At 45.6% G+C, this 26,374-nt stretch overlaps 1 protein-coding gene across 2 annotated transcripts in view; it reads left to right on the plus strand.

The window, feature by feature from the left end:
- ltbp3 (latent transforming growth factor beta binding protein 3) overlaps positions 1 to 25,853 on the plus strand; it is a 38,344-nt gene extending 12,491 nt beyond the window's left edge. The window contains exons 2-29 of one of the 2 annotated variants that reach the window (XM_084473919.1): positions 2,115 to 2,387; positions 2,717 to 2,880; positions 4,473 to 4,578; positions 7,422 to 7,508; positions 7,601 to 7,747; positions 7,944 to 8,087; positions 8,574 to 8,675; positions 9,048 to 9,058; positions 9,154 to 9,223; positions 9,522 to 9,605; positions 10,020 to 10,145; positions 10,719 to 10,850; positions 11,521 to 11,643; positions 11,894 to 12,013; positions 12,164 to 12,286; positions 12,674 to 12,796; positions 13,680 to 13,799; positions 14,048 to 14,176; positions 16,936 to 17,106; positions 17,471 to 17,554; positions 18,086 to 18,214; positions 18,580 to 18,717; positions 19,499 to 19,639; positions 21,253 to 21,381; positions 22,946 to 23,107; positions 23,639 to 23,743; positions 24,055 to 24,183; positions 25,091 to 25,853. In XM_084473919.1, the coding sequence (XP_084330045.1) occupies positions 2,115 to 2,387; positions 2,717 to 2,880; positions 4,473 to 4,578; positions 7,422 to 7,508; positions 7,601 to 7,747; positions 7,944 to 8,087; positions 8,574 to 8,675; positions 9,048 to 9,058; positions 9,154 to 9,223; positions 9,522 to 9,605; positions 10,020 to 10,145; positions 10,719 to 10,850; positions 11,521 to 11,643; positions 11,894 to 12,013; positions 12,164 to 12,286; positions 12,674 to 12,796; positions 13,680 to 13,799; positions 14,048 to 14,176; positions 16,936 to 17,106; positions 17,471 to 17,554; positions 18,086 to 18,214; positions 18,580 to 18,717; positions 19,499 to 19,639; positions 21,253 to 21,381; positions 22,946 to 23,107; positions 23,639 to 23,743; positions 24,055 to 24,183; positions 25,091 to 25,242 (3,524 nt within the window). In that variant the 3' untranslated portion in view covers positions 25,243 to 25,853. The remainder of the gene's footprint in view (positions 1 to 2,114; positions 2,388 to 2,716; positions 2,881 to 4,472; positions 4,579 to 7,421; positions 7,509 to 7,600; positions 7,748 to 7,943; positions 8,088 to 8,573; positions 8,676 to 9,047; positions 9,059 to 9,153; positions 9,224 to 9,521; positions 9,606 to 10,019; positions 10,146 to 10,718; positions 10,851 to 11,520; positions 11,644 to 11,893; positions 12,014 to 12,163; positions 12,287 to 12,673; positions 12,797 to 13,679; positions 13,800 to 14,047; positions 14,177 to 16,935; positions 17,107 to 17,470; positions 17,555 to 18,085; positions 18,215 to 18,579; positions 18,718 to 19,498; positions 19,640 to 21,252; positions 21,382 to 22,945; positions 23,108 to 23,638; positions 23,744 to 24,054; positions 24,184 to 25,090) is intronic. The other variant, XM_084473920.1, reaches the window with a different exon arrangement.
- Positions 25,854 to 26,374: the final 521 nt, after the last annotated feature.

A 26,374-nucleotide genomic window follows, 5' to 3' on the forward strand; every position in this document is an offset into this window, starting at 1 on the left:
AAACCCTGTGTTGCCATGTTTGTTATTCAGTGTATGTCTTGGGACACTTTTGTGATGTGTTTGGCTGATTACCTGTGTGTGAATGTGTGTGAATTTGAATGTGTGTGTGTATAAGTTAGTGTGTGTGTGTGTGTGTGTGTGTGTGTGTGTGTGTGTGTGTGTGTGTGTGTGTGTGTGTGTGTGTGTGTGTGCGTGCGTGCGTGCGTGCGTGTGTGTGTGTGTGTGTGTGTGTGTGTGTGAAGATGTACCCGCTGTGATAAAAGTGATCTGGTCCCTCATTACGCTGTGGGCCAGACTGCCTGGCAGTTCACCCTGATCACTTCCATGTGTGCACACTTGGCTCAGCCGTGAGCAGAGAGGCCTACCTCTCCTCTCACTTCTCCTCAAGTCTCCTGGACTCTCCTCTCTCCACTCCTGGCCTCTCCTCTCTCTTCTCCTCTCTTTACTCCTATCTTCTGCTCTCTCCACTCCACTCAACTCCTCTCCTCTCCTCTCTCAATTCCTCTCCTCTCCTCTCCTCTCTCCACTCCTGGCCTCTCCTCTCCTCTCTTCTCCTCTCCTTTCTCCTTTCCTTTCTCCACTCCTGGCCTCTACTCTCCTCTCTCCACTCCTCTCATCTCCTCTCCTGTCCTATCTCCACTCCTGGCCTCTCCTCTCCTCTAGTTTCTTCTCCTCTCCTCTCCTCTCTCCATTCCTGGCCTCTCCTCTCCCTCCACATTCCTGGCCTCTCCTCTCCTCTCCTCTCTCCACTCCTCTTCCTTCTTCTCATCTCTCTTCTCCTTTATTCTCCTCGCCTAACCTGTCCTATTTTTCCTCTGCTTTTCTCTCCACTCTTCTCTTCTCCTCCCCTGACCTTTCATATTTTCTTCTCAACTCTGTTGTCCTCTCCTCTCCTTTCCTCTCCGCTCCTTTCCTCACAACTCCTCCATCTCCTCATCCTCGGTTGGCTGGGGCCCCAGTACCCTCCCATACCCAACGCTGCTCCCCCCAGTTCCCAACGCTTTATAACATTAAGTTTGTTAAAAATACCTCATTGAGATGTTGGTTCAAATTGTGGTAGAAATTTATACCATTTAGACAAATTTTCATCGTTTGCTGTTGAATCTACATTTTCACCAGAACACAACGCCTTCCAGCAGTGAGTGATTTGAGTTTTCTTCTGGAGGTGGTTATAGACTACGTTAGTCTTCCTCTCATTGTCCACGTGAGGGAGGGACACACAATGGTCCTTTTGAACCGCACAATACCAACCCGATAAATCAGTTGGCAACACGCGTGAGACCACAAATCTCTCTCTCTCTCTCTCTCTCTCTCTCTGGCCGACCTCTTCTCTCGAACTAAGCCGGTTAATTGGCTTGTTCGGCCCATTAATCCATCATCCCGATCCAAAGTGATTTTTTTGGGGGGAAAGCCATTGGTGGTTCTGCTATGTTGATTTTATGAATGAGGCTCTGGAAGGCATCAAGCTACACTGAGATATATTGCGCACCTTATCAGTACTGTACATGCAACAGATGTGTTGGTTACATGTGGAAGATATTATCTAATATATTTCTCCCTTATATATATGATGAAATGTATTCTTCCACCACTTGTCCATTAAACGGTGAACCCAATGAGCTTCTAGAATCCTCTCTTTGATTTCATAATCTTGGAAAAAATAAAGAAATCTTCCTTCTAGAATGATTTATCCATTGTATTGTTTCCCTCAAACCCCTTTTTTCCTGGATATTCTCCGGAATGTTCTGTTTACAAGCTTCCTCTGAGGATATAATGTCTAGAATCATCACTTTGGATCCTCATCCTGAAACATTATCTCTGTCATCTAAGAATATTCTCCTGAAACGTCTCCAAAAAATGGTTCCTGGAATCTTCTCCAGAATCCTCTAGAATATTCAGAAAATCAAATTCAATCTCCTCGCTCAACTGTTCTGTAATTATTCTAGAATGCCCATTCTGGAATCCTCGTTCTAGAATCCTCCTACTAGAATCGATCAACCCATTGCCATACATAATCCTGTCTGGGATCGTCATCAATCATCCTCTTCAAGAATCCGCCTCTTCTAGAATCCCGTCATTTCAACCCTGTCTTCCTCCCTGTCTCCCCCCTCCAGTGGTGTGCCCTCTGACCTGTCTGAATGGGGGCGTGTGCGGCTCCAGGACTCACTGCCAGTGTCCGGCCGGCTTCACGGGCCGGCTCTGCCAGTACACCAGCCAGCAGAGCCAGCAGGCCCAGGCGGCGTGGGGCAACAAGCAGCCTGTCTACCCCGTGTCTGTGAAGACGGACAGCCAGAAGCAGGGTGACCAGTCGGGCCTGGGGCGGGGCCAGCTGACACACTCTGTCTTCACCCTCCCTTTGGCCCAGGGGGGGGCCCACTCCTCAGAAGGTACCTTCAACTCCAGTCCAGTAGAATCAATTTCACTAGTTTAAATCGTGGTTTTTCCTCACCTTCTCTAGTTTTCTCCCTCCCTCTCCAATTCACTCACCCCCCCTCTCTCTCTCTCTCTCTCTCTCTCTCTCTCTCTCTCTCTCTTTCTCTCTCTCTCTCTCTCAATTAAATTGAAATAAATTCAAAAGAGCTTAATTGGTATAGTCCAATGGCTTGTTTGATGACTTGAGGACACGTTTATTTGTGATTGAAATGTCATTGTGTTCCCCAATCCCCTACCTCGGTGAAGCTGGGCGGTTTGGTTTGGTTGACATTGCGTTTTTCAGTGCAGATCAATGTGCGTGTTCACCACACCCCTGACACCTCCGTGGTCATCCATCCTCTGGACCAATCAGATGTCAAGATCCCCAGCAAGACCGTAACACGAATGATGACGCAGAGACACAAGCCGAAGGGGCGGTGCTTCCAGGAGACCACGCCCAAACAAGCCGTGAGAACCAATCAGACGCATTAGTGATAAACAGGTCTAGATGCAGTTTTTGCGTTTCTGTTGCTTTTTCCCATGACTTAGTCCCTGTCTGCATCTCTGCATGACTTCTCTTATTTTAAAGGATTAACCTGGTTTGATTAGACCCCAGGTTTATGGTTGATATGTCAAGATGTAAATCAGCCAGGATTTCTGTTCAACTCCCCCCCTCTCACGGTGGACGCATGTTCCGATATTGGGCAGTTGTTGAGCCAATGACACCCAAGCACATACAAACTGCCGTGGCTAGGTAGCTTTCTCCAAAAGTGCCCACAATAATAATCCACAAGTTTTGATTCTGTGTTTACACCCCACTGCGCATGCTGATGGCCTCAGAGACTGAGAGGCCAACAGTAAGTATTCTGACTCAGACGCTGAAGAGTTTTATGTAAGAGGAGCATTTGGTCGCCAACAATCCACCAAACTTGTAAGAATCCAAGTACTATGCAGGAGGAACAGATATCAGATAGGCAGAGAGGGATAGATTGAGGAGGCATGCAGACGCAGCAGAAATTTGAATCACCGGTACAGTCAAGAAAATAAATGTTGATATGTAACATGGAAATTTTCTACACTCAGAAAATTCTGATTATAACTGACAGATTTACGACATAGACAATGTCAACAATTGACCTGGGTTTAGTCAAATCCTTTAACCTTCACCACATTAACCCTTAGTGTGGATATATATCTAACAACTACATTCAACTATTTAAAACTTCAATTCTACCAATCTAAGTCCATTTTCTCCACTACACCTAGCTATATCTACAATTATTTTCCATCCAAGTGCTGTTCATCCAAACTAATACGTCTTTTATCCCTGGGCTAAGCTGCAACATGAGACCGGCCTTTTCAAATGCATACACATGGGGGCGAGGAAATGATTACTGTTTTTACTGGACGATGCTTTAGTGTGGACTGAGGAAGAGGAAAACAGAAGGTTTTCTCTCAAAGACCAACGCCAACGTGTGGACATAAATCAGTGTGGACATGTCTTGATTCCTACATGTTTCCACTGGTACACTGGTATTATAAATACCAGTGAAATAGGAACCAGAAATATAAAATGTAGTTACTTTGAACCATCAGTGGATCGGATCAGATATGTGTGTATGTGCGAGCTCCTTATGTGACCTGGGTCTCCGCCCGTTTCTCTGTGTCTCCCCCTGTGTCTCCCCCTGGCTCTCTCCCTGTGTCTCCCCCTGTGTCTCCCCCTGTGTCTCCCCCTGTGTCTCCCCCTGTGTCTCCCCCTGGCTCTCTCCCTGTGTCTCCCCCTGGCTCTCCCCCTGGCTCTCCCCCTGTGTCTCCCCCTGTGTCTCCCCCTGGCTCTCCCCCTGTGTCTCCCCTTGGCTCTCCCCCTGTGTCTCCCCCTGGCTCTCCCCCTGGCTCTCCCCTTTGCTCTCCCCCTGGCTCTCCCCATGTGTCTCCCCCTGTGTCTCCCCCTGTGTCTCTCCCCCTGGCTCTCCCCTTGGCTCTCCCCCTGTGTCTCCCCCTGGCTCTCCCCCTGTGTCTCCCCCTCGGTCTCCCCCTCGGTCTCCCCCCTGGGTGTGCAGTGTAACAGCACCCCCCTGCCGGTGCTCACCAACCAGGAGGACTGCTGCGGCAGCGTGGGCAACTCCTGGGGGCAGAACAAGTGCTACCAGTGCCCCAAACTACCAAGTGAGTCCCTCTCACTATATATATACACGTGTGTTTGTGTGTGTGTATGTAACAACGTTACACTCTACTCTACTCAACTTTTTCACTCTCTTCATCTGTTTTCTTCTTATTTTTCTCTTCTCTTCCCTCACCATCTAGCTTTCTCCCTCCCGCTCCAATTCACTCACCCTCTCTGTCTGTTTATCAAAATTTCGTGCTCTTTCCCTCTCTCACTCTCTCTCTTTCTCTCTCTCTCTCTCTTTCTCTCCACCTCTCTCTCCCTCTTTCTCTATCTCCCCCTCTGTTTCTCTTTTTATATTCCCCTCTCTTCCCCTTCTCCCCCTCTGTCTCTCTCTCCCTGGCACTCTTTCTCTCTGCCCCTCTGTCTCTTTCTCTTTCTATCTCCCCCTATGTCTCTCTCTCTCTCCCTTTCTCTCTTTCTCTCTCCCCCTCTCTGTCTCTTTCGACCCTTTCTTTCAGTTCCCCCTGTCCTTTCCCCCTGTGTCGCCGCCCCCTCCCCCTCTTTAGCGGAGAGGGGGAAACACTGTGTGTAGTATTCTCTATCCTCTCTGCTCTCAGGTGTTTGTCTTGGTGTCTGTTGTAGGAAATAAATACATTTTTGCTGGAGCTACAAAGAAGTCAGGGGCTGGCACCGACCTCCCAACTCCAAGCCTGAGAGTTTATGACCCGGCACGCTGGCACATAAACACGTCAGTGTGTGTGTGGGGGGGCGCATCTGTGTGTGTGTGTGTGTGTGTGTGTGTGTGTGTGTGTGTGTGTGGTAGTGTAAATGTGTATGAGAGCGAGAGAGAGAGAGAGAGAGAGAGAGAGAGAGAGAGAGAGGGAGGATAGGCGACAGTTTAGACACTGAGGGAGAGGGGCCAGGGGGGAGACAGAGCGAGGGAGACAAGGGAAGGGAGAGAGAGAGTACGATAAAAGACAGACAGAAAGTTAGTGCGAAAGACGTTTACTTTCTGGGAAAGAAAGAACGAGATAGACAGCTAGAGGGGGAGGGGGAGAGAGAGAGAGAGAAAGAGAGAGAGAGAGAAAAAGAGAGTCAGAGTGGCAGATGAGGTTAGAGATGACAAGAGAGAGAGCGAGCACGAGACACAAAGGGAGAGAGAGAGTATGGAAAATACCATTTCAGCTCCTATGGCTCGGCTCAGTCTTCACAGTGCGGAAGATTGAATTTCACGAAAATATAATCTGCACGCTTTTTTCCACTCCGCCTTCCCGCCCAGTCTGAGTGACTCAGCCCCCGCCTGATACGTCTGCTTCTACTCTGCAGAGCCCCGCTTGGCCCAGCCTCTCTGCTAGGCTTTACTGCACCTACACACAAGATCTATTTTAAGTCTTATTGCGTTTTAAAAAAAGACAAAGCGGAAACCCAAAGCTCCCGAAAATATGTTATGATTGACAGACTGTAAAATACCATAGACCTTTACAGACAGACACAATGTTTGGTCGAATTTGTGGATATTCTCATGATTGCGGCTAAAATAACAATAAATATTATATGACCCTTTATTCTCAATCTCCTTTATTAATTAAGTTTTGTCACAGAACTTTGAGAACAGTCACGGCACCTGAAGTGTACAGGATAGTCAAAGTGAACATTTTTTACATCAGGAATATACAGAGAACTGTTACAAAGAGTATCAATAAATCCAAACGCTAGGTTTATTGTTATTTATTGTTGTTAACAATAATGAACAGTGTTGTCTAAAGCTACGTTCTCCTGGCCATGCTGGTGGGTGATATACTTAACAGGCCAGGGTTCCTGTAGTTTCTAGCTGCCACTGGTTCTTACCCTACCAGCCCCACAGACACTGCAGACTACCTCCACCCCCCCCCCCCGATTTGGTTCTACTGCGGAGATTCTTCTTTTTTTTCTCTTGTTTGATTGCAACATTTTCTATGAGCTCATAGCAGGGACTGTTCCAAGCTCTGGGATTAAGAGTGTGGGCTTCTTTGCAGAGCTTTGACGAATGTGTAACCATAATACCAGGACACACAATGTGTTGTAAGACTCTGCACAGCTATTTCATTCCTGTTACATTGTGTGACTATGCTTCATCCCAGGCATCATCATATAATGTATTGTAAACAACAAACAACAACAAAATGTTGGCATGAGTTTTTCATTTGACGTTGTTTGATGAGGCCTTCATACAAATTGTGTACAACATCTTGTGTTAGTTAACTCAATAGCAACCATGGGTCTTCCTACTTTTTGTTTACTGTTTACAGAGTAGACGTTAGTAATGTAATGTGTTTGGTTTTTCTATCAAAATGTATAAATGAAGAGTAGAGAATGTAGAAGAGATTAGTTTATATATGGGGAGAAACATTCAAAGATAGAATATCTATTGACTGACTAGCTGCAGCGTAATGGCAGCCTTAGTAACCAAACTCATGTGAACGCACCAACAGATGTTTTGTTTATTACGATGAAAGACTGTGAAAACAATTATTTGTGATATCCTAGAGATCTCTAGACTCTAGACAAGTACTAGCTGCCAACTCAGTAGATGGAAAGCAAATAAGGCAGACGACATGGCCTAATAAGGCTGCCTTGGTTATTAGTTGATCAGATAGATAGCAGATTCTGCAGAACTGTAATAGCTGACGAGTAAACAAAGAACAGCTGGACAGCGTGTGGACAGAGCTAGTGGAGAACGAGAGGTCAGCTCGGTCCAATCTCTTCTCAACACAACACATAGTGCTGTCACAGGGAAGGACGCAGAGTCTGTTGATGATCTAATAGAACCATTCAAAGACCCTGACCCTGACGTTGCCTCTTCTCCTCTATCCTCACTCCGATCCTCTTCCTGTCCCCCCGTCCCGTCCTCCTCGGACCTCAGACGCCTCGGTGAAGCAGACCATTGTGGAGGACTACGGCTCCACCTGCCCTCAGGGATACAAGAGGTTCAACAGCACCCACTGCCAAGGTAGGAGAACCTCAGCCATGTGGAACACTGGGAACCCTTAACAACTTTCGAACTCCTGTATAAATGTTTTGTCCTCTGTGTGTGTCCTGAAGACATCAACGAGTGCACCATGCAGGGCGTGTGCCAGAACGGCCAGTGTATGAACACCCTGGGCAGCTTCCGGTGCGCCTGCAAACCCGGGCTGGTGCTCGACCGCAACCGCTGCGTGGGGGAACACCCCGGCTGGAACCAGTTCCCTGGTACCCCAATATCTCTCTCTCTCGCTCTCTCTCGCTCTCTCTCTGTCTCTCATAAATATGTCAAAAAAGGAAATGCTAGTCTTTTTTTCTCACTCTCTGTCTCTCCGTTTGTCCCTCCCTGTCTCCCCATCCCTCGGCCCACCTCCCCTTCTGTCTGTCCACCCGTCTCCCCGCCGGCCTCTCCCTCCGGCCCCAGCTGAGGTCGCTCAGTGCTACCTGATCGCTCCGGTGGACGGCCGCTGCGGGGGGCGAGTGCTCTCCCTCTCCCAGGAGCTGTGCTGTTGCACTGTGGGTAAATCCTGGGGGAAGAACTGCGAGCGGTGCCCTGAGGAGGACACTGGTGAGCGGACGTCCGGCCGAAAGGGTTCTGGGTTTGATTCCCACCATAAATGGCAGCCTTCCCCGTAGGGCATGGGGCGACAACACTTCACAATGACTGCTGCCGTTTTGGCAACGTAGGAGCGTTTTAATGTTAGTTGTTATGTTGGTAGTTGTGTTATTGTTGTTATTGTTAGTAATTCATCATGAAAAAAAATCTAATTCGAGGCATGGCAGAACTCAGTTTTCCTTAGCCTGGGTAACGGTTTATATGTGTTGGTTTTAGGATTTTACTATTACTTACTATTACTACAACTCTCTTGAGACCTTTTGATTATGGCGACAAAAAATCCAATGATTCATCCTGATCCTGATGTCCTATTGTCATTCATTTATCTAAACCTCACTGTGGATACAATTAATGTGATTATTTGCATAAGTGCAGGGGGATTGGGGTCTGTACATGGGAATTGTAGTTCCTTCATCTTCTTCTTGGTGTGTGCCTCAGCTGCCTTCCAGAAGATCTGCCCCGGGGGAAAAGGTTACATCTTCCAGAAAGTGAGGAATACCTTTGTGTTCCCCCCCATCCTGGAGAAAGGCTACAATCCAGGCAAGCAAGCTAGCAAGCTAGCATAGCAACAGGAAGCTAGTTGACGTGCTAGTTGTCCTTGGCCACCTGACAGCGGCTGCACAAGTGGACTAAATCAGATGAGACATCTGATATTTATTTGCTAAAGAATCTCAAAAGCACTCCACAATCTGGAGTCCTTTTGCAATCAAATTCAAGCCGTATTAATGTGTCATTTCACTTTCATATTTCATATATTATTATGAGTGGTTAGATCTGATACATGTCTGATCTCTTGTCATATGACTGAGATTGTCAAATAGACTGAGATCCAACCCCCTAAAGAATGAATTTTGGATTAAAGCCTTTAGTGTATATATATTAACGACATTCTTCATTTTTTTTTTCTTGCAGATACCAAGCCGGTAAGGAGGACTCTGGGTGAGCTGTGTATCGACCTTAGCGGCTAATAATGATGTTGAGTATCTGTTGTTCTGATTGGTTGAGCTCTCTTCAACAGGTGCTGCCCCCTGAGACCACCACGGCGGTGCACCATGTTACAGCCAGTACGCACAGTCCCCGCGTGCCTGGTAAACACACACATCCACACAATGGTTCAGTAATATTAATGGGGACTAGGGACCAGTGTCCCTGTAAAGAAATCAAGTGTGTGATTTTTAATGAGCTAACATTTCTAGCTCATGGCACAGCCATCCGTTATGAGTCAGTGAGTGGAATGGGCCAGGAGAATATCTGTCTTTGAGGAGCTACACCTGCCTCTATGAGACAATGTCCATTTTAGACAATTTCTAACCAATCAGGGTGTCTCTTCCCTGTTTGAGACATTATTTCATTGTAGTCATGACATACATTTTTCTTCTCTTTCAGTGGCCAAACCCACGCCTTCACCGGTCAGGTTCATCCCAGGATACATCCATACACCCTTAGAAACTCAGACTCAGAAAGAATCAGGCAAGTACTTCTACTACTACTACTACTAATATGGAGAAGCCTAGATCATCAGTATATATCAACTTGTTTACTATTCAAAGATGACAAAAAGTTTCCAGGTGAGATATGGGTATTAAATACACCTATTTTAGGAATAGGTGTATACAACTTTGAAAAAGTTGTTTGTATAGCTGTTTGTATAGATATTGGCAAGGATAGTTAGGCTCTCAACAAATCACAACAAGCAATATGAACTCAATGTATTATTTGCATAAAATAATCATAATGGAAATTATAATGATGATAATGTCATAGTCATAACAGTAATAATAATCAACCTTTTTTCATATTCATCATCTTTCTCGTCCTCGTCTGCATCATCATTATCATCACCACCATCCTCATTATCATCATCATCTTCATCCTCCTCATCAGAGACGAACGTGTGTAAGATGAGCAGGAACATCTGTGGCCACGGGGAGTGTGAGATCACGGCCAGCGGACACACCTGCCACTGTAACCATGGTTACCGCCTGCACGCCCACAGGAACATTTGCATAGGTAAGAGAGCCCCGCGAGGTCAGGGGTCGAGGTGACGGGATGGGGTCAGGAGGAGGTCACAGAGACATCCGAGAGTCAAGTTGTGTTGCGTATAGTACTTGCACTCGTATCACTTTCCTGAAGACTGAAAGTACTATTTCAAAGCGGCTATAACATCATATAAGTCACAGGACAAATATGAAACAAATGTCCGTGGTTTATGCAACACCATTAAAGCAGCATTAAAGATTTGACCCCCTACTAGTTGAGATTTGAGAGTTTTGATTTGAGAGAGAGCCGAAAAGAGCTGAAAAAGCAAAATATGTAAACTTACGTCTGTTCAATCCCTACGACAGATAACAATGAATGGATTTATAATGGGTGCAGGACTCGTTTTGGCCCCTGAAATTTTTAATTAAATGTATGTTATGATCACACAAGAGATAGACTGGGACATTTATGAGTAGAAAATTATTGAAGGACAATTAGAAGATTTATTTTACTATTCGACATAGATGTACTGGTGAATTGTGTACCAGTACAACATTGATGTTGTGAGAAATGCCCCTGACTGGCCTGCTCCGTGTGTGTCAGACGAGGATGAGTGTGCGTCCGAGCCGTGCGGGGCTGGCAGGGGCACCTGCATCAACACAGACGGGGCCTACCAGTGCCACTGTCACCATGGCTACAAGCCCATGGTGAACCATGGGAGGCTAAAATGTGTAGGTGAGTTACACTCGCTTCTTTTTCTGCGTTTCCTTGTTCACGTTTAATTGGTGAATAGAATTCGTGTAACTCAAATCGACATGCCTGAAATGTGATGTCATCTATTTGATTGTGATGTGATGTTGTAGTCTAATCTGATCGAACATGTTTTGAATCTAATCCAGTCTGAATGTAATCTGAATGCATTTTGAGTTAATCTGAATATAATTGTATCAGAATCTAATATGAATCAAATCGGCATCTAATCATATATAATTTTAATCTGAATTGAATTCTGAATATAATCTGAATCAAATCGAATCAGAAATGTACCTGAATCTGCCCTTTATCTAATATAATTTGACATTAATCTAATACAATCTTATCTTAATCAAATAAGAATCATATCTGAATATGATATAATAGAATATAATGTCATCTGAATCCAATGTTAATCGAATATGATCTAATCTGAATCTAATCTGAATGTAACATGTCGCCTGAACCTAAGAGAATATTGCTGAATCTGAATCTAATGTGAACATAGATAGATAGATAGTCCTTTATTAATCCCCCTTAGGAGAAATTCACAAGTGACCAGCAGTACAGTGGGAAAAGAGAGTGCGAAACAAGAGTATATATAAAAATAGATTTACCTGATGATCAAATCCAATGTGAATGTGATCCCCAGATGTGAACGAGTGCTCTAAGCAGGACGTGTGCGGGCCAGGCGGTCACTGTGTGAACCTCCCTGGCTCCTATAAATGTGAATGTCACAAAGGCTTCAAGGCCCACCGGACGCAGACATGTGAAGGTAGAGCGCACAAGGACCGCCGTCTCCCTCCTACGCTGTGAATGAATCCTTGTGGGCGGGATGGTCTCGTGGATAGTTAGGGGGGGGGGGTAGACTTCAGGCTGGAAGGTTCTGGGTTTGATACCCCAGGTTCCGCAGTTCCGCACCTGTGAAACATAGATGCCCATAAAAACGACATCCATCTTTGATAGAAACCTTGATCGGGGTCCCTCTGGAGGTACTGACGACGCGTGTGTTGTGTCTGTTCCAGACGTCAACGAGTGTGCAGACCCCAACACGTGTCCCGGGGAGCAGTGCGAGAACACGCCGGGGTCCTACGAGTGTGTTCCCTGTCTGCCGGGCCACGAGGCGCGGGGGGGGACCTGCTACGGTGAGGACTCACCCTCTCACTACCTTTTCTCTACCTCCACCTTCTTCTTTGTTTTCCTTCATTTTCCCCACATCTTCTTGAACTGAACCGCCCTCATGCCGCTCTCGTCAAACCTCCGTACTGAACGCGCTGCATCGTGTCTCCCGACAGACGTGAACGAGTGCCAGAAGGCCGGCGTGTGTCTCCACGGCCGCTGCGAGAACTTCCCCGGGACCTTCCGCTGCCTCTGCAACGAGGGCTTCCTGCCCTCCGCAGACAGCAAGTTCTGCCGAGGTCAGACACAGTGGGATGGGTCATAGACGGTTCATAGATTGGTCATAGATGGGTCATGAGTCTCCTGAAGCCACACTCTGCTGACGGGACATTATAAGTCACTGACCACATTGTGACAGCATAGTTACCGCGTGGTTACAGCAACACATTCTTCAATTGTGAGCTGATTGCTAGAGATTAAACTGGCTGCCGTCATGACATCATAGTCAGGAGAGGCCAAACTCATCCACTGTGACGTCATAGTCAGGAGAGGCCGAACTCTTCCACTGTGACGTCATAGTGAGCAGAGGCCAAAGTCTTCCACTGTGACGTCCGGCTGTGAATATTATCATGAGTGGCAGTAGTATATATTTAGTGTGTATTAATTATATTGAATGTTTTGTTCAGATATTGATGAGTGTGAGGACGACCGGCTGTGTGCCAACGGGCACTGTGTGAACACGGAGGGATCCTTCCACTGTCGCTGTTACGAGGGCTACCAGCGCACACAGGAAGGAAGCCACTGCGAAGGTGAGCATAGTCTTCATCATCATCATCGTTGCCCCTGCCACGTGTGGAGTTTTAAACCTGAAACTGTCTCTGTAGGAGGACGGACCTCTCCCGCTCTCCCTGTCTCACTGTTTGTCTGTCTGTCTGTCTGTCTGTCTGTCTCTCTTTTCCCCTCAGTCTCTCTCTTTCTCTCTCACTTACCTTGCTCTTTGGATTCAGGAAAATCGTTATTGTTGTTGTTCAAACTTGTTTGTGGGTTTCTTAGGTTCATTGAAAGACAACCTCCACAGCTAGCCTGGTGCTGTGTGTTTTGTGATTTATAATAGTCATTTTAATTTAAACATAATCCAATTTGACAACTTTCAAATCAAATTAAAAAAGGTCTGAGAAAATAATAACTTCTTGGTAATCGATGGCATCCGTTGGTCCGTTTAAACTCTTCTTCAAACTGGCTTTCATAACCATTTATAATTCAAGTAAATAAAACATCAATCAGACGGAGGGAGTCATGTTGTCCACTCTGCCCTGTTGCATTCTGGCAGCCCTGCAGACCGAGGAGATGTTAAGAGCCCTGCCTGTGTTGACCTCTGACAGGCCACAGAGAGGCTACTGTCACCTCCCCGTTAAGTCACTCACGGTGTGTTGAGATGTAGAGAGCACACAGCGGACCTGACCAATGAGAGCACAGCAGGGTAATGACGGGTGATGATGGGCAAGGGGATGTCATCTCCATGGGCTTTAATTGTTTTGTTGCTGTTGTTCTAGGTCTGCGTAATATGCTATCAGAGAGAGGATCTGGGCAGATGTATGCATCTTTTCAACGTTTGAACTGGTTTCCAGTCCTTCCATGGTGCTGCTCTGCTCTGACCCTTGCTCACAAATCCATTCCTTGTCTTCCTTGCAGATGTGAACGAGTGTGAGCGGGCGTCTGTCTGCCACCGGGGGCGCTGCATCAACAGCATGGGCTCGTTCCGCTGCGAGTGCCAGAAGGGCTACATGCTGGACGGAGGCCGACGGTGTCTAGGTGAGTCCCCACAGGGCACCCATGTCCCCATAAACACACATCAATAGACACACATGCTAGACGGAGGCAGATGGTGTCTGTGTGGGTCCCCACAGGGCACCCATGTCCCCACAAACACACATCAATTGAAACACAATTTCAGTCATTTAGGCTGCGCCGTTTTTCATGGATTCTCAATGGAAGCACTGCTAAGCTAGTGGTTCCATAAGTGTGTAGCCATGTGTGTAACTATGCCGTCTCGTCCCCAGACATCGATGAGTGCCTGGGGGACCGAAGTCTGTGCAAGCCCTTCGGCTTGTGTAAGAACCGGCCAGGGTCGTACGTGTGCGAGTGCAACTACGGCTTCGTCCTGTCTGAAGACAAACACAGCTGCGAGAGTAAGCGCGGCTGTATGACGCAGTCTTTCGTTTATTATAATCACGATAGAGATGTGTTGTATTCTTTTTTATTGGATGTGTTGTTGTTATAGATTCTCCGGAAGCTCTCTGCTTTCCCCCTAGATCCTCAACACAAACTAATTCTAACTTTCCGTGAAATAGAATCTAGACTAAAACTAGAATCTGAAAGATATCTGAACCTTGAGCCAACGACATTCAGTAGCAAGGTTCCCTGCTCCGAAACCCGGACTTATCAAAATTACACCCCATCGACATGGAGGTGTGTTATTTAGATAACGGTGTGTTCATGGTGTGAGGATGACCTGTTGATGGTGGGATCATAGTGTTTGATGGTGTTCATGGCATTTTGATGGTGGGTTCATGGCCTGTTAATGGTGGTGTGTTGCTGGTGTGCATGTATAGTAACGTAGTAAAGTAGAGCTACTTCACTACTGTACTTAAAGGTCCCATGGCATGAAAATTTCACTTTATGAGGTTTTGTAACATTAAGTTGAGTTCCCCTAGCCTCCCTATGGTCCCCCAGTAGCTAAAAATTGCATTAGGTGTAAACTGAGAAGTAGCTATCTTACTCCGTCTTTGAAAAAAGGATCGCTGAAACGCTTCGATTTGGCTTCCAGTCAAGTATGATGTCATACAGGATCAGGTTACCTCATAACACGCAACACAATAACGCAAGCTTGCATAAAGCTCCAATTTGGTGAAAAGACTAGACTGCGTCGGGTTGGTTGAGAAGGAATTGGGAACCGCGACATGGAGGAGAAAAGGATTGTTGCTCAGGATTGTCGGGGGCGGCCAGCATTCAGCGGGCAGCCCCGGGGGCGGCCAGCGGCCAGCGGGGCTCCGATGGACCGCTGCCGCGGAAGCGGGGCTGGGCGGGCAGCCCCGGGGGCGGCCAGCGGCCAGCAGGGCTCCGATGGACCGCTGCCGCGGCAGCGGGGCTGGGCGGGCGGCCAGCGTTCAGCGGGCAGCCCCGGGGCGGCCAGCGTTCAGTGGGCAGTGGGGCTCCGACAGACAATCCTGGACAACGATCCTTTTCTCCTCCATGTCGCGGTTCCCAATTCCTTCTTAACCAACCCGACGCAGACAACCCGGGCAACAACCGCGGGCAACAATCCCCTTCTCCTCCATTTTTCGGTTCAGTTTATACTTAATATTGATGTGGAAGTGGAAGAACCAGAGGCGTCTGAGAACCTGACGCAGTCGTTTGAGATTCATAATATCATCCGGAGGTGCAAACAGCTTTTGACCATGATAATATATATTATATTATATAGATATCTAAATATAATATGATATTATATGATATATATTATATATATATATTACTCCGGGTGCTCCCGCCGGAGCACCCGGAGTGTTTAGTGTTCCACTGTAAACACTAGCGCATGGTACCGTGGCCACAAGCTGCACAGGGCCACACTCCCACCCTCCACCTTAACCCGCCTCTAAAAATGGCGCGTTTGTGGAGCGCTCATTGTGGGACTGGCTCGTGTGGCTCGTAGTGGCTGTAACTCTGCACCAAGCCTGAATTTCTTGAACGTCTTCAAATACTGTATTAGGGGCCCACTAATACCTATATTAAAGCATCCATAAAATAGCATGCCATGGGATCTTTAAGTACTAAAATGCTGTATCTGTACTTTACTGGATTATTATCTTTTTCTCCTACTTCCACTTTTACTTCACTACATATTTTTGATGAGTTTAATACTTTTACTCCAATACATTTTTCATGTGCTAAATCGTTACTCGTTACAATTATAAAAATGTTATCCCATTGATTTCTGTTGGAAGACTCATTGCTCGTTGGCCGGAAACAGAAAGGGGGGCTGTTTATGTTTGGTTGTAGTCTTTTCGTTCGGTTCTCCATCTCAACAGTAGGGCTAGAACCAAACAAAAAGACTACAACCAAACGTAAACAGCCCACCTTTCGTTTTCCGGCCAATGAGCAATGAGTCTTCCAACAGAAATCAACAAACACCACTAACCACTCGGTGAGTTGCACATTTCTGAAAACTAACGTTTAGGGTTGTTTTAAGGACACGTCGCCAGCCATTCTGAAGCAGGCAGGGGCGTGTGAGCCAAATACCCGAGACAGGACCAATAGTCAAAATGTCGGTGTCAACCACTCTATTTCAACCTAGACAAACCAGAAAGGGGGCTCAATGTTCAAAATACAGGAATTGTCCTTTAACTTACCCATCTTTGTCACTTAGCCGTTTTCTTGGAACACCCCTCTGCCTTTGAGATGTTTTAGTTGTTTGTTTTTACATAAACACTTGTATGTGGCCTTTGACAGCTTTAAGACAGCTCTGTATGTATTCCTGTCCTTGTACTGCTGCTACAGCCAAAGGAATTGTGTGTCCTTCAGTTTAAATATTTGAGATAATATAAACAATATGATATTCAAACTTTTGACTGCTTATATAAACGTAACACAATACTTTTACTTTTACTTTCAGTACTTAAGTAGTACATTTAAAAATAAACAACTTGCAATACTTAAGTACAAAACATTTTATACTTTAGTACTTCCACTTAAGTGGGGTGTTTAAAGAACACTTTAACACTTTTCTACCTCTCTTCAAGTCACTTTTTTGATACAGTACGTGTACTTTTACTTAAGTCTGGGTCTCTAGTAGTTTATACACCTCTGCTGGTGTGTTCACAGCATGTTGCTGGTGTGCTGATGGCGTGTTAACGGTACGATCATGGTGTGTGTGTGTGTCTCACCCTAGTGGTGGCGGTGGAGCAGGAGGATAAGAAGGAGTGCTACCTGAACCTGGACGACACGGTGTTTTGTGACAGCGTCCTCGCCACCAACGTCTCCAAGCAGGAGTGCTGCTGCTCCATCGGGGTGGGCTGGGGAGATCACTGTGAGATCTACCCCTGCCCCGTCTACCACTCCTGTAACTATAGCACACACGCACACACACGCACACACACACACACACACACACACACACACACACACACACACACACACACACACACACACACACACACACACATGCACACACACACACACACACACACACACGGTCGTCCTCAAAATCACCTGTATATCACAATTATAACTATTTCTACCATAGCTTTATAACTATACAAACAGCTATTATGGTACTTTATATAAAAACTATACAATTATAGTACTCTATACCAAACAATCTATCATAATGATATAACCCAAACCAGTTGTTTATTGGTTGATGTGGTTGTGTGTCTGTTGTTGTCGTTCCCTGATTGGTTTATGTTGTTGTCGTTCCCTCCCAGCTGAGTTCAGCTCCCTGTGTCCCGTTGGCCGAGGCTTCTACCACGAGGAGGGGACCACCGAATACGGTCTCTCCCTGCACCGGGGTAAATATCAGCCAAGGATTTGACCTCTCTTAGTTCACTCTCGGTTCTCAACACTATCTTGGTGGGGAATTCTGCATTCAGTCCCCCCCGCACAGCCAGCTAGCGTTTAGATCCAAGATGGATGCTAGGTAAATACCATCCAATAATCCAGCATCCATGGTCGCTCTGTAGTAGCGCCTGCTTGCCCTAACCCTGCCCTTCCTGTTGGTTGACGATAAGCACTTCTTGTTTATGCCCAACGTGTGTTCTAACCAAAACATGCAATTTCAGAGGTGGTTTGAGCTCAATGTGAGTGTACTTCATTGTAGTAGAATCACAGAATTGGATACAGTTATGCTCTTACCTGTGTACTAACCCTATTGGACACAATAGTACACATTATTTATTTGCGCATTAACCACCACCCAATGGCGATGATGTCAATGCATACTTTGTCACATATGCTGGATAATATGCACACATATTTTGGGCCCGATCTGGCCGATGTGAGTCACCAGGTGGTATATAAGGGGTTCTGTGTGCTATCCGCAGATATCGACGAGTGCGTGCTGTTCTCCAACGAGATCTGTAAGGAGGGCCGCTGCGTCAACACCCAGCCCGGCTACGAGTGCTACTGCCAGCAGGGCTTCTACTACGACAGCAACCTGCTAGAGTGCATCGGTAACTATGGCGATACCGAAGTTTAGCAGCACGAGTCACCCGTCACAAAGCACATGGCATGTGTAGCGATATATAAACATATGCCCAAGCACACGAGCACACACACACACACACACACACACACACACACACACACACACACACACACACACACACACACACACACACACACAAACATATACACACACTTTCACATACTGGACTTTTGGGGCCCTGGGGCCCTGCGATGTTTGGGTCTCGCCGGCTCACGCAGGTTGCATACAGACACTATAAACTAGGCGGTAGTATCCTTGTTCCCCGCTGTTTGTTCTGATATGTGTGTGTGTGTGTGTGTGTGTGTGTGTGTGTGTGTGTGTGTCCCGCAGATGTGAACGAGTGTGACGACGCATCGCAGTGCGCTCACGGCCAGTGTGTGAACACCAGGGGCTCGTTCTACTGCAGCTGCCAAAGCCCCTGGAGCCCCGACGCCACCAAGAAGAAGTGTGTGATCGCCACCGTGTCAGGTGACCCACCGCTCTGTCCCAAACACACACACACACGATACCAAGAGGCTGTGTGTATGTGAGAGGTTAAGCAAGGGTGTGTGTGTGTGTGTGTGTGTGTGTGTGTGTGTGTGTGTGTGTGTGTTTTGTAGCGCTCCTGTGTGTGTATTTACCTGTGTGGGTCTGTCTGTGACTCCTGTGACCAGTTTAATGTCAGTTATGTGTGTATGTTTGTGTTTGTGTGTGTGTGTGTGTGTGTATGTGTGTGTGTGTGTGTGTGTGTGTGTGTGTGTGTGTGTGCGTGGGCGTGTGTGAGTGCGTGAGTGCAGGTCTGTGTGTGACTCCTGTGATGTGTGCATGTGTGTTATGTTTATATTTATAATATGCAGGTGAGTTGTGAGTTAGTTAACATCAGCTTTTTAATTAATTTTATCAGATTATCTTGTTGTTATTTGTTGTCCTTGTTGGATAGATGTTATTTACATTAAACGCACATTGTATTCCCATTTATCTAAGAATAAGATATTATACAAAGCAATTGTATTCACAGTAGCACACACCATGCAGCATTGCAAAGCTTGGGCCATCTCAAATAATAAAAAAAAAGCCTAATATTAGCCCAATATGCAACCATTTGACTAATATCATGACTCCCTCTTCGGTGTGTCACTCCTAACGTGGGATGTGTGTGTTGTGCAAGTCCTGTACTTATTCACGTGCTTGTGTTATTCTTTGAAATGTTTATACCTGGAGCTGAATATTTCCTATCCTGGGATCCATAAAATGCTATTTATCTCCTCAGGTGTGGATGAGTGCCAGGACCCGTCCAACTGTAAGAACGGCCACTGTGTGGACACCCCAGGGTCCTACTACTGCATCTGCTCCCCCCCGTGGACCCTGGCCACCGACCGCAACAGCTGCGTCACCCCTGAGGAGCAGGCCGGTGAGTGGAGCCACACCCCCAGGAAGTGATGTCAGTGAGGGACAGGAAGTTGAACTGTCAGAGGGGAGGAGTGAGGGAACTGTTGATTTTGGTTTTGATGAGTCCTCATGTGTATTTAATCATTGCCTTGTTGCATAAAATACATACAATGAAATAAAACTTCATTAGTATAAGCTATTAATGCTAATAGCTATTAATTCTAATAGATTGTAAAGCATATAACTAATACATAATACTAATACCAACAGTACAACAGTGGAGACTTAGTATAGTGTATAGAATCTGTATCTATGTATTGTAGGTAATCTTTATATGTGTGTATATATATGATTACGTCTCCATATCTGAGATACAGCCACACAACTTCCAAACCAGCTTCCTATACTTGGAAAATAAATCTCTTCCACTCGTCTGCTGGGGGCGTTTTAAACATAGAGTAAAATTAGACTGGTTAATAGCAGGCTGTCAGTCCTCACTGTGAGTCCTGGATATATTGTTCAGGGTCAGGGTTAACTCTTTTCAGAAATTATAGGTCCGTAGCTATAATTTCAGCCAGACTGTTTGAAAGGTATTTATCAAAAATGTCACACCTTTTTCTTTTTAAACCCCCAGGGGATCATTTTTTGTTGGGATGATAATAATTGTAGCTTCCTTTCAATCGGTATTTCGGCAGTTTATCCAAGCCGCAAAACGTTTGTTTTGCACTTGATGATTTGTATTTGTAGGAAAACATTCAAAACCTATTTTTGACAAATTTACAAGTTACAATCCGATAAATTGAATATATATATATGTCACATTTTCCTTGGTAGTTGGAATTCTAGTTAATCTCATGTCATATGCTAGCCAAAGGTGCTGTGCTGGTGATGGGTACACATTTGGAGGGATGTTACTCAAGAGACTCTTGGTAGAAAAAATGTGTTTGAATTCTTTGAAACGTCTTCAAGTGACTTTCCCTTCCGTGCCATCTTAACCTCCACCTAAAAGCTTATCTTGATCTTGAGAAGCACCACATTTCCTGGTACAATACAGTTTCATCCTCCTTCGGGACATTTTTTGCAACCTTGGCACAAACCATCCGCTACTGCCGCCTTAACCCAGCTAGCTAGCGTCCATCTTCGGGTAATGCTACAGAGTGTCAACTACCAACACTTCTTCAAATGCAGCAGCAACTAAACTGCCCCACTCAGGGTCAACCAGCATGTGCCTGCCACACCACCCGGTATATCCATCCATCTTGCTAGGTCACAGAGCCTCACCGCCCAGCAGATGTTCCTAAAAGGCCCCACACACTGTGTACAAGTTCTACTACAATCGCAAGGACCCCGTAGTGTCTCCATCGTTACAAAACCCTTTCCAAACTCAGCCGACCATCCGCCGACATGCAAAGGTCCATGTGACCAATGGCGGTGTTAGAAAACTACCCTCTGACCCACAGAGTCTACAACTCTGTGGGTCGTTGTTGTAAGTGGTAAACCGTGTAGGAAACATCAACCGGGAACATGCTGTGTGGCTGGCATTACGACGCTACAACATCCGTAGAAGACAATCACGACGGCCCAGTGTGTGGAGCAGCCCGTAACTTAACCCCTTGTATGCGGTGCCCTTTACAGATGTGAATGAGTGCCAGGACCCTTCGTACTGTAGGAATGGGAGGTGTGTCAACACGCCCGGCTCCTTTCACTGTATTTGCAACCAGCCCCTCACCTTCAGCGCTGCGCTCAAACAGTGCGTCTATGACGGTGGGTAAATAATAAATAATAAGAATAAATCAACTGTACGGGACTCCGCACAGGACCCATCACAATGAGTCTTGGCTTATCTCACCATCTGCCACTCATGGTACACACTTTCCAACAACTTTGTCCCAAATTTGGTGATGAATTTGGCCAGTGCTGGTTTTACATACAGACACCTGCCCCTGCTGCTTGCTCCGTAGAGATGAATGCATGATGCTTGGATTCTGTTTTAAATGCATAACTTGTTTGCAGTTTCCATTGCATGCTTGCCTCCCTAATATAGTCTCTGCTAGCAAAGGTTGTATTGCTTTACAGCAGGGTGTATAGAACTCTGACCATCTATCATAAAGTTGTACTGGATGGGATTTACGTTTGATATCGAATTAATATTCATAATTAAGCATGAGGAACTTATACTAACAATGTGGGAAAGTGTGGGAAAGAAACGCATGTAGCACGTATGATCAGTTAGCATGGTACTAGCAAGTTAGCTAGGTGTCATCATTTGTTGTTCATTTGTGTTGGTTACATGGTTCTAGGTGTTTCATTTCTGTAAGTATTTTCTGTTATAGTCAACTATACACTGCATATTCTAATTAGGTATATGGATTCTAGTGATGATTGTGCTCACATAATGAATAGCTTTGATTGAATGTCATGTCAGAATGTGCTATGTATTTGTTTATTCAAACCTCAATGGCATGTAAAGATGATGTCAGTCTAAATGTTTTGTTTTTTTATCTCAACATCATTTTTTTTATTTTAAGTTACTTTTAAGACAAAATTTGCCTACCAGCTTTGCACAAAAAAAGATGTCGGAAATGGGAGAATACCATTTTTCTGAAGCACAAACTCTAAATATACTCTAAATATACTGGTATAAATATACTTACATGTACATATGTACATATGTACTTATGTACATATAATCACATGTACTTACAGTATCATTTAAAGGGCTCTATTTTACCCGCAGGTGTGAGTGTGATTTGTCATAACAAGCCATTTAAAATGTGCCCTGCCCAGTGACATAGTGACATCACAAGTGGGAGTGTCCGCCCAGATGTGGGCTGGGTAGATCAGTCCACCTAGCCTACCCTGGGGACTGTACCAACTGGCAGGCTTATCTATCTATCTATCATACTGGTGTAACCTCACACTTGATGGCACTGTGTCATAAGGTAAGGCTGATTTCGAAATGGCTTGTAATGACTTATCACACTCACGCATGGTGTTAAAAAAGGGCCATTGAAAACAAAATGTATATATACAGATATATCAATAATTGTATTTTATTTACACATTTTATTTTACATTGTTGTACCTAAAATATCCAAAGGTTTTTTTTAACACAATGTTTCAAACTATTAAGGGTTAAGTTGTTGAAAGAAAAAAAAAATAAACTATAACCCCCCTTGCCTTCCCTTCCTCAGTGCCACATGACAGTACTCTGTCACATGACATGAAACACCACATGACCCTGCCCCTTTCTCCTTCTCCTTCTTCTTGTTATTCTTATTCTTCTTCGTTTTTTTCTTTTTCTTCTTCTACTTACTGTGTGACCCAGACCGCACGGCAGCCCACAAGGACGTCTGTTTCCGGCAGCTGGACGAGGACCTGATCTGCAGCATGCCCCACAATGACCTGGTGGTCACCTACTCCGCCTGCTGCTGCCACTACGGCCGCGGCTGGGGGCCCGAGTGCCGCACCTGCCCCCCGAGAAACTCAGGTAAGCTGGGCTGAACCCCCTGGTGTGGCGTGGTGCAGGGGTAGTATGCATCAGTGTTTAGTTACTTTGAGCAGATACTTCAATCCAGTACAGTACAGACATTGGGGTTTGTTTGAACCCAGAACGGTTTGGCTGGGGGTCAAACACCACCACAACCGCCACAGTAACAACAGCCGCTCTCTCTCCTCTCCTCTCCTCCCTCCTCTCCCCCTTCTCCTCATTTCTTCTCGCTCCATTTTCCCTTCTCCCCTCTCCGCCCTGCTCCTCTCTATCCTCTCCTTTCTCCTCTCTACCTTTTACTCTCCTCCCTCCTATCCAACTCAACTCCACTCCTTATTCCTCTTTACTCTCCTCACTCCCCTCCACTCAACGCCTCTCTTCTCTCCTCCTCTCTCCTCTCCTCTCTTCTCTCCTCTCTTCTCTCCTCCTCTCTCCTCTCCTCTCTTCTCTCTTCTCTCCTCCTCTCTCCCCTCTTCTCTCTTCTCTCCTCCTCTCTCTCCTCTCCTCTCTTCTCTCCTCCTCTTCATCCAGTCATTTTCACCCGCCTCTGTGAGATGCACCTGGAGACGGAGTCGGACGGCGAGTTGGACTTTCTGCCTGCCTTTGCTTACAACCCGGGTAGCTTCTACAACCCAGGTGAGGTCTCACCCAGGGAATTATGAAGCGATGGGACTAATGTGTTGCACATCTAAGGGGCATGTAGGTAGATCTCGAACAACACCTGTCATTCTTCATTCAACAAGGATCTTTCAACAAGGATATGTCCCATTTTGCAGGTTTATTTCATTCAAAATGTGTTACGGATTGAATATGAATGAGTTTTGGCCGTAGCCTACTGACCTCCACTCTCCCCCTCATCTCCTCTCCACTACTCATCTCACCTCACTGTCCATTCCTCTCTCCTCACCTCACCGCTCACCATTCTTCTTTCCCCCCCGCCCCCCCAGGGGACAGTTCAGAGGAGGACTCAGACGAATGTAGCTGTGCGAACGGCCGATGTGTGCGCTCCTACCTGGGCACCATGTGTGAATGCAACGCCGGCTTTAGACTGGACTCCTCCCGGACGCGCTGCATAGGTACACATGCACAACACACACACACACACACACACACACACACACACCATTTTATTGTCTCTGTTACCGTGGTTACTGTCTTCCTGTGGAAGACGGACTCATTGCGAAAACGCATCGAGCTGAAGAAACTCTGTAGTACATATTCAAGGCGCTGGTTCTTCACAAAAAAAAGTGAAGCGTGTCAAGCCTTCACTTCCCAGTTGTTAAACCTTTTAGATTGAGCAGAAATACTTTTTAATGTATAAAATACTTTTTTTAAACAGTTAGTAATTCAATTTACCAAGGGGCTGTATTTAAAGCTACAAAAATAATACAAATCAAATCAAAAAATTAAAAAATCAACGACTCCAGCTGGTGGGGGGGGAACTCATAGTTTGTGTTTCAGGCGTCCACACGAATCCTATCACGAAACCGCATAGGTTTGTTTTTTTATCTGAATCCACCCTGGGACCTGGTTTCAGAAAAGTTTTCGGGCACCGGATCCGCCAGATCCATCTGGACGGTCGGCCCAAACGCACAAGACTTATGCTGTTTGTAGACATAAACACATACTTCCTAAGCAACAGAACGTTGTTGCGTGGCGTGTGCGCACAGTGTGACGAACCACACAGGAGCGTCTCGAGGCCTAGATCACAACGCGCTAGTTTGCCGCTTGCTATGACACACACTGCACACTGCACACAGTTCACATGTGTCAAATAGAATAGACCATACATATGTACAATATGTACAGCTTATACCGCTTGTTACCTGAACATAGATAGCCATATTTATGTATCTAAGTCATATCTAAGTCATATACGATAAATACATTTAATACTATGTGTAAATGAGGAACGTGCACCCATACACACACACCCCTGCGGATCACTCTGTTGATCCATTGCTCCTTCCCGTGTGTTTCCAGACATCAACGAGTGTGCAGAACCAGGGGTCCGCTCCAACCCCTGTAAGAACGCCCGCTGCGTCAACACCAAGGGCTCCTTCTCCTGCATCTGTAAGCCCGGGTTCGGGCCCACGCGCCGGCCCAACATGTGTATGCGCACCAAATTTCAGTAACAGCCACCCGCGCATCGCTTAAGTCCTTCTATTTTTATATACCGTGCATGCCAACGTGCACGCCCATACTGCACTCCTGTTTCATGGATGAGATGCGTCACTGTGCTCGGTTAGTACGCAGTAGTCTTATGAAGCGCCCCTGTTTCACTGCCAGGCGTTGATAAGCCATGACGACATCAGAGCCGGGGGCAGGCTGGTCGATTGAGATACGTACGTTGCGTTTGGGGGAGGTCCGCTTTTGATGTCACTAAAGGGTGGACTTTGAAATCAACAGTGTGGCTCATCAACGTCACGGCTGGCGGTAAAATAGGGGCCCTTTAAAATTTGTCTGGTCGATTTTTATTTTGTGGAAATGTACAAATTGTATCTTTGGCTGCTCTTTCTTTACTCCCTATTTGCACATTGAGACAGAATAATTCAGCACAGACAACGCCTTAGGTTTGTTTAATTAAATGCATCCTGTAATTATTGTTTTGTCCAATATCTTTTTTTTTACATGTGCATATTTTTTTTGTATGTAATTGCGTCCATGTTGTCCCATTTCAGTCTCAGTATTTGAGAAGACTTTGAAAATACATGTTATTTCTACGACAGCCAAGTAAATAGTTCATTGTATAGGGGTAACTGCTGTTTGTTTTTAACTTTTTAAATAAAGATGTTTTGAATATGGGTTAATTCATGATTTTAATTTATTACACAGGTGATGTTTGATTGATTGTACAGTAATTTCCCCCCTGTGTAGCTATTATGTCCTGCTACTATAAGCTGCTTTTATGTGGTTTATGCAAAGTGAGTTAGCTGATCATAAATCAGCTAACTCACTTTCACATGAATCTGCTGAAAAGTGATTTCTTTAGCTAAATGTAACTGATAATTATATCAATTGCAAAAAGTTATTAAATTAGCTGGTACCAAACCAAGTTACTTTATACACTTATTGTTCCATAAAACCTTACATTAATTATCCTAATATTATAGTCTATGTTTAAGTACCTGACGTTTATACACGTAACCAGGAACAAATTAAACAATGGTGACCTTCGAAACCCCTGTATGAAGGTATTATCCATGAAAAAGTTGCAAAATAAAATGATTAAAAAAAATACAATGCTCAATATCGGCCACAAGAGGA

This window comes from Micromesistius poutassou (genome assembly GCF_964030765.1).
Source record: "Micromesistius poutassou genome assembly, chromosome: 10".
NCBI lineage: Eukaryota > Metazoa > Chordata > Actinopteri > Gadiformes > Gadidae > Micromesistius > Micromesistius poutassou.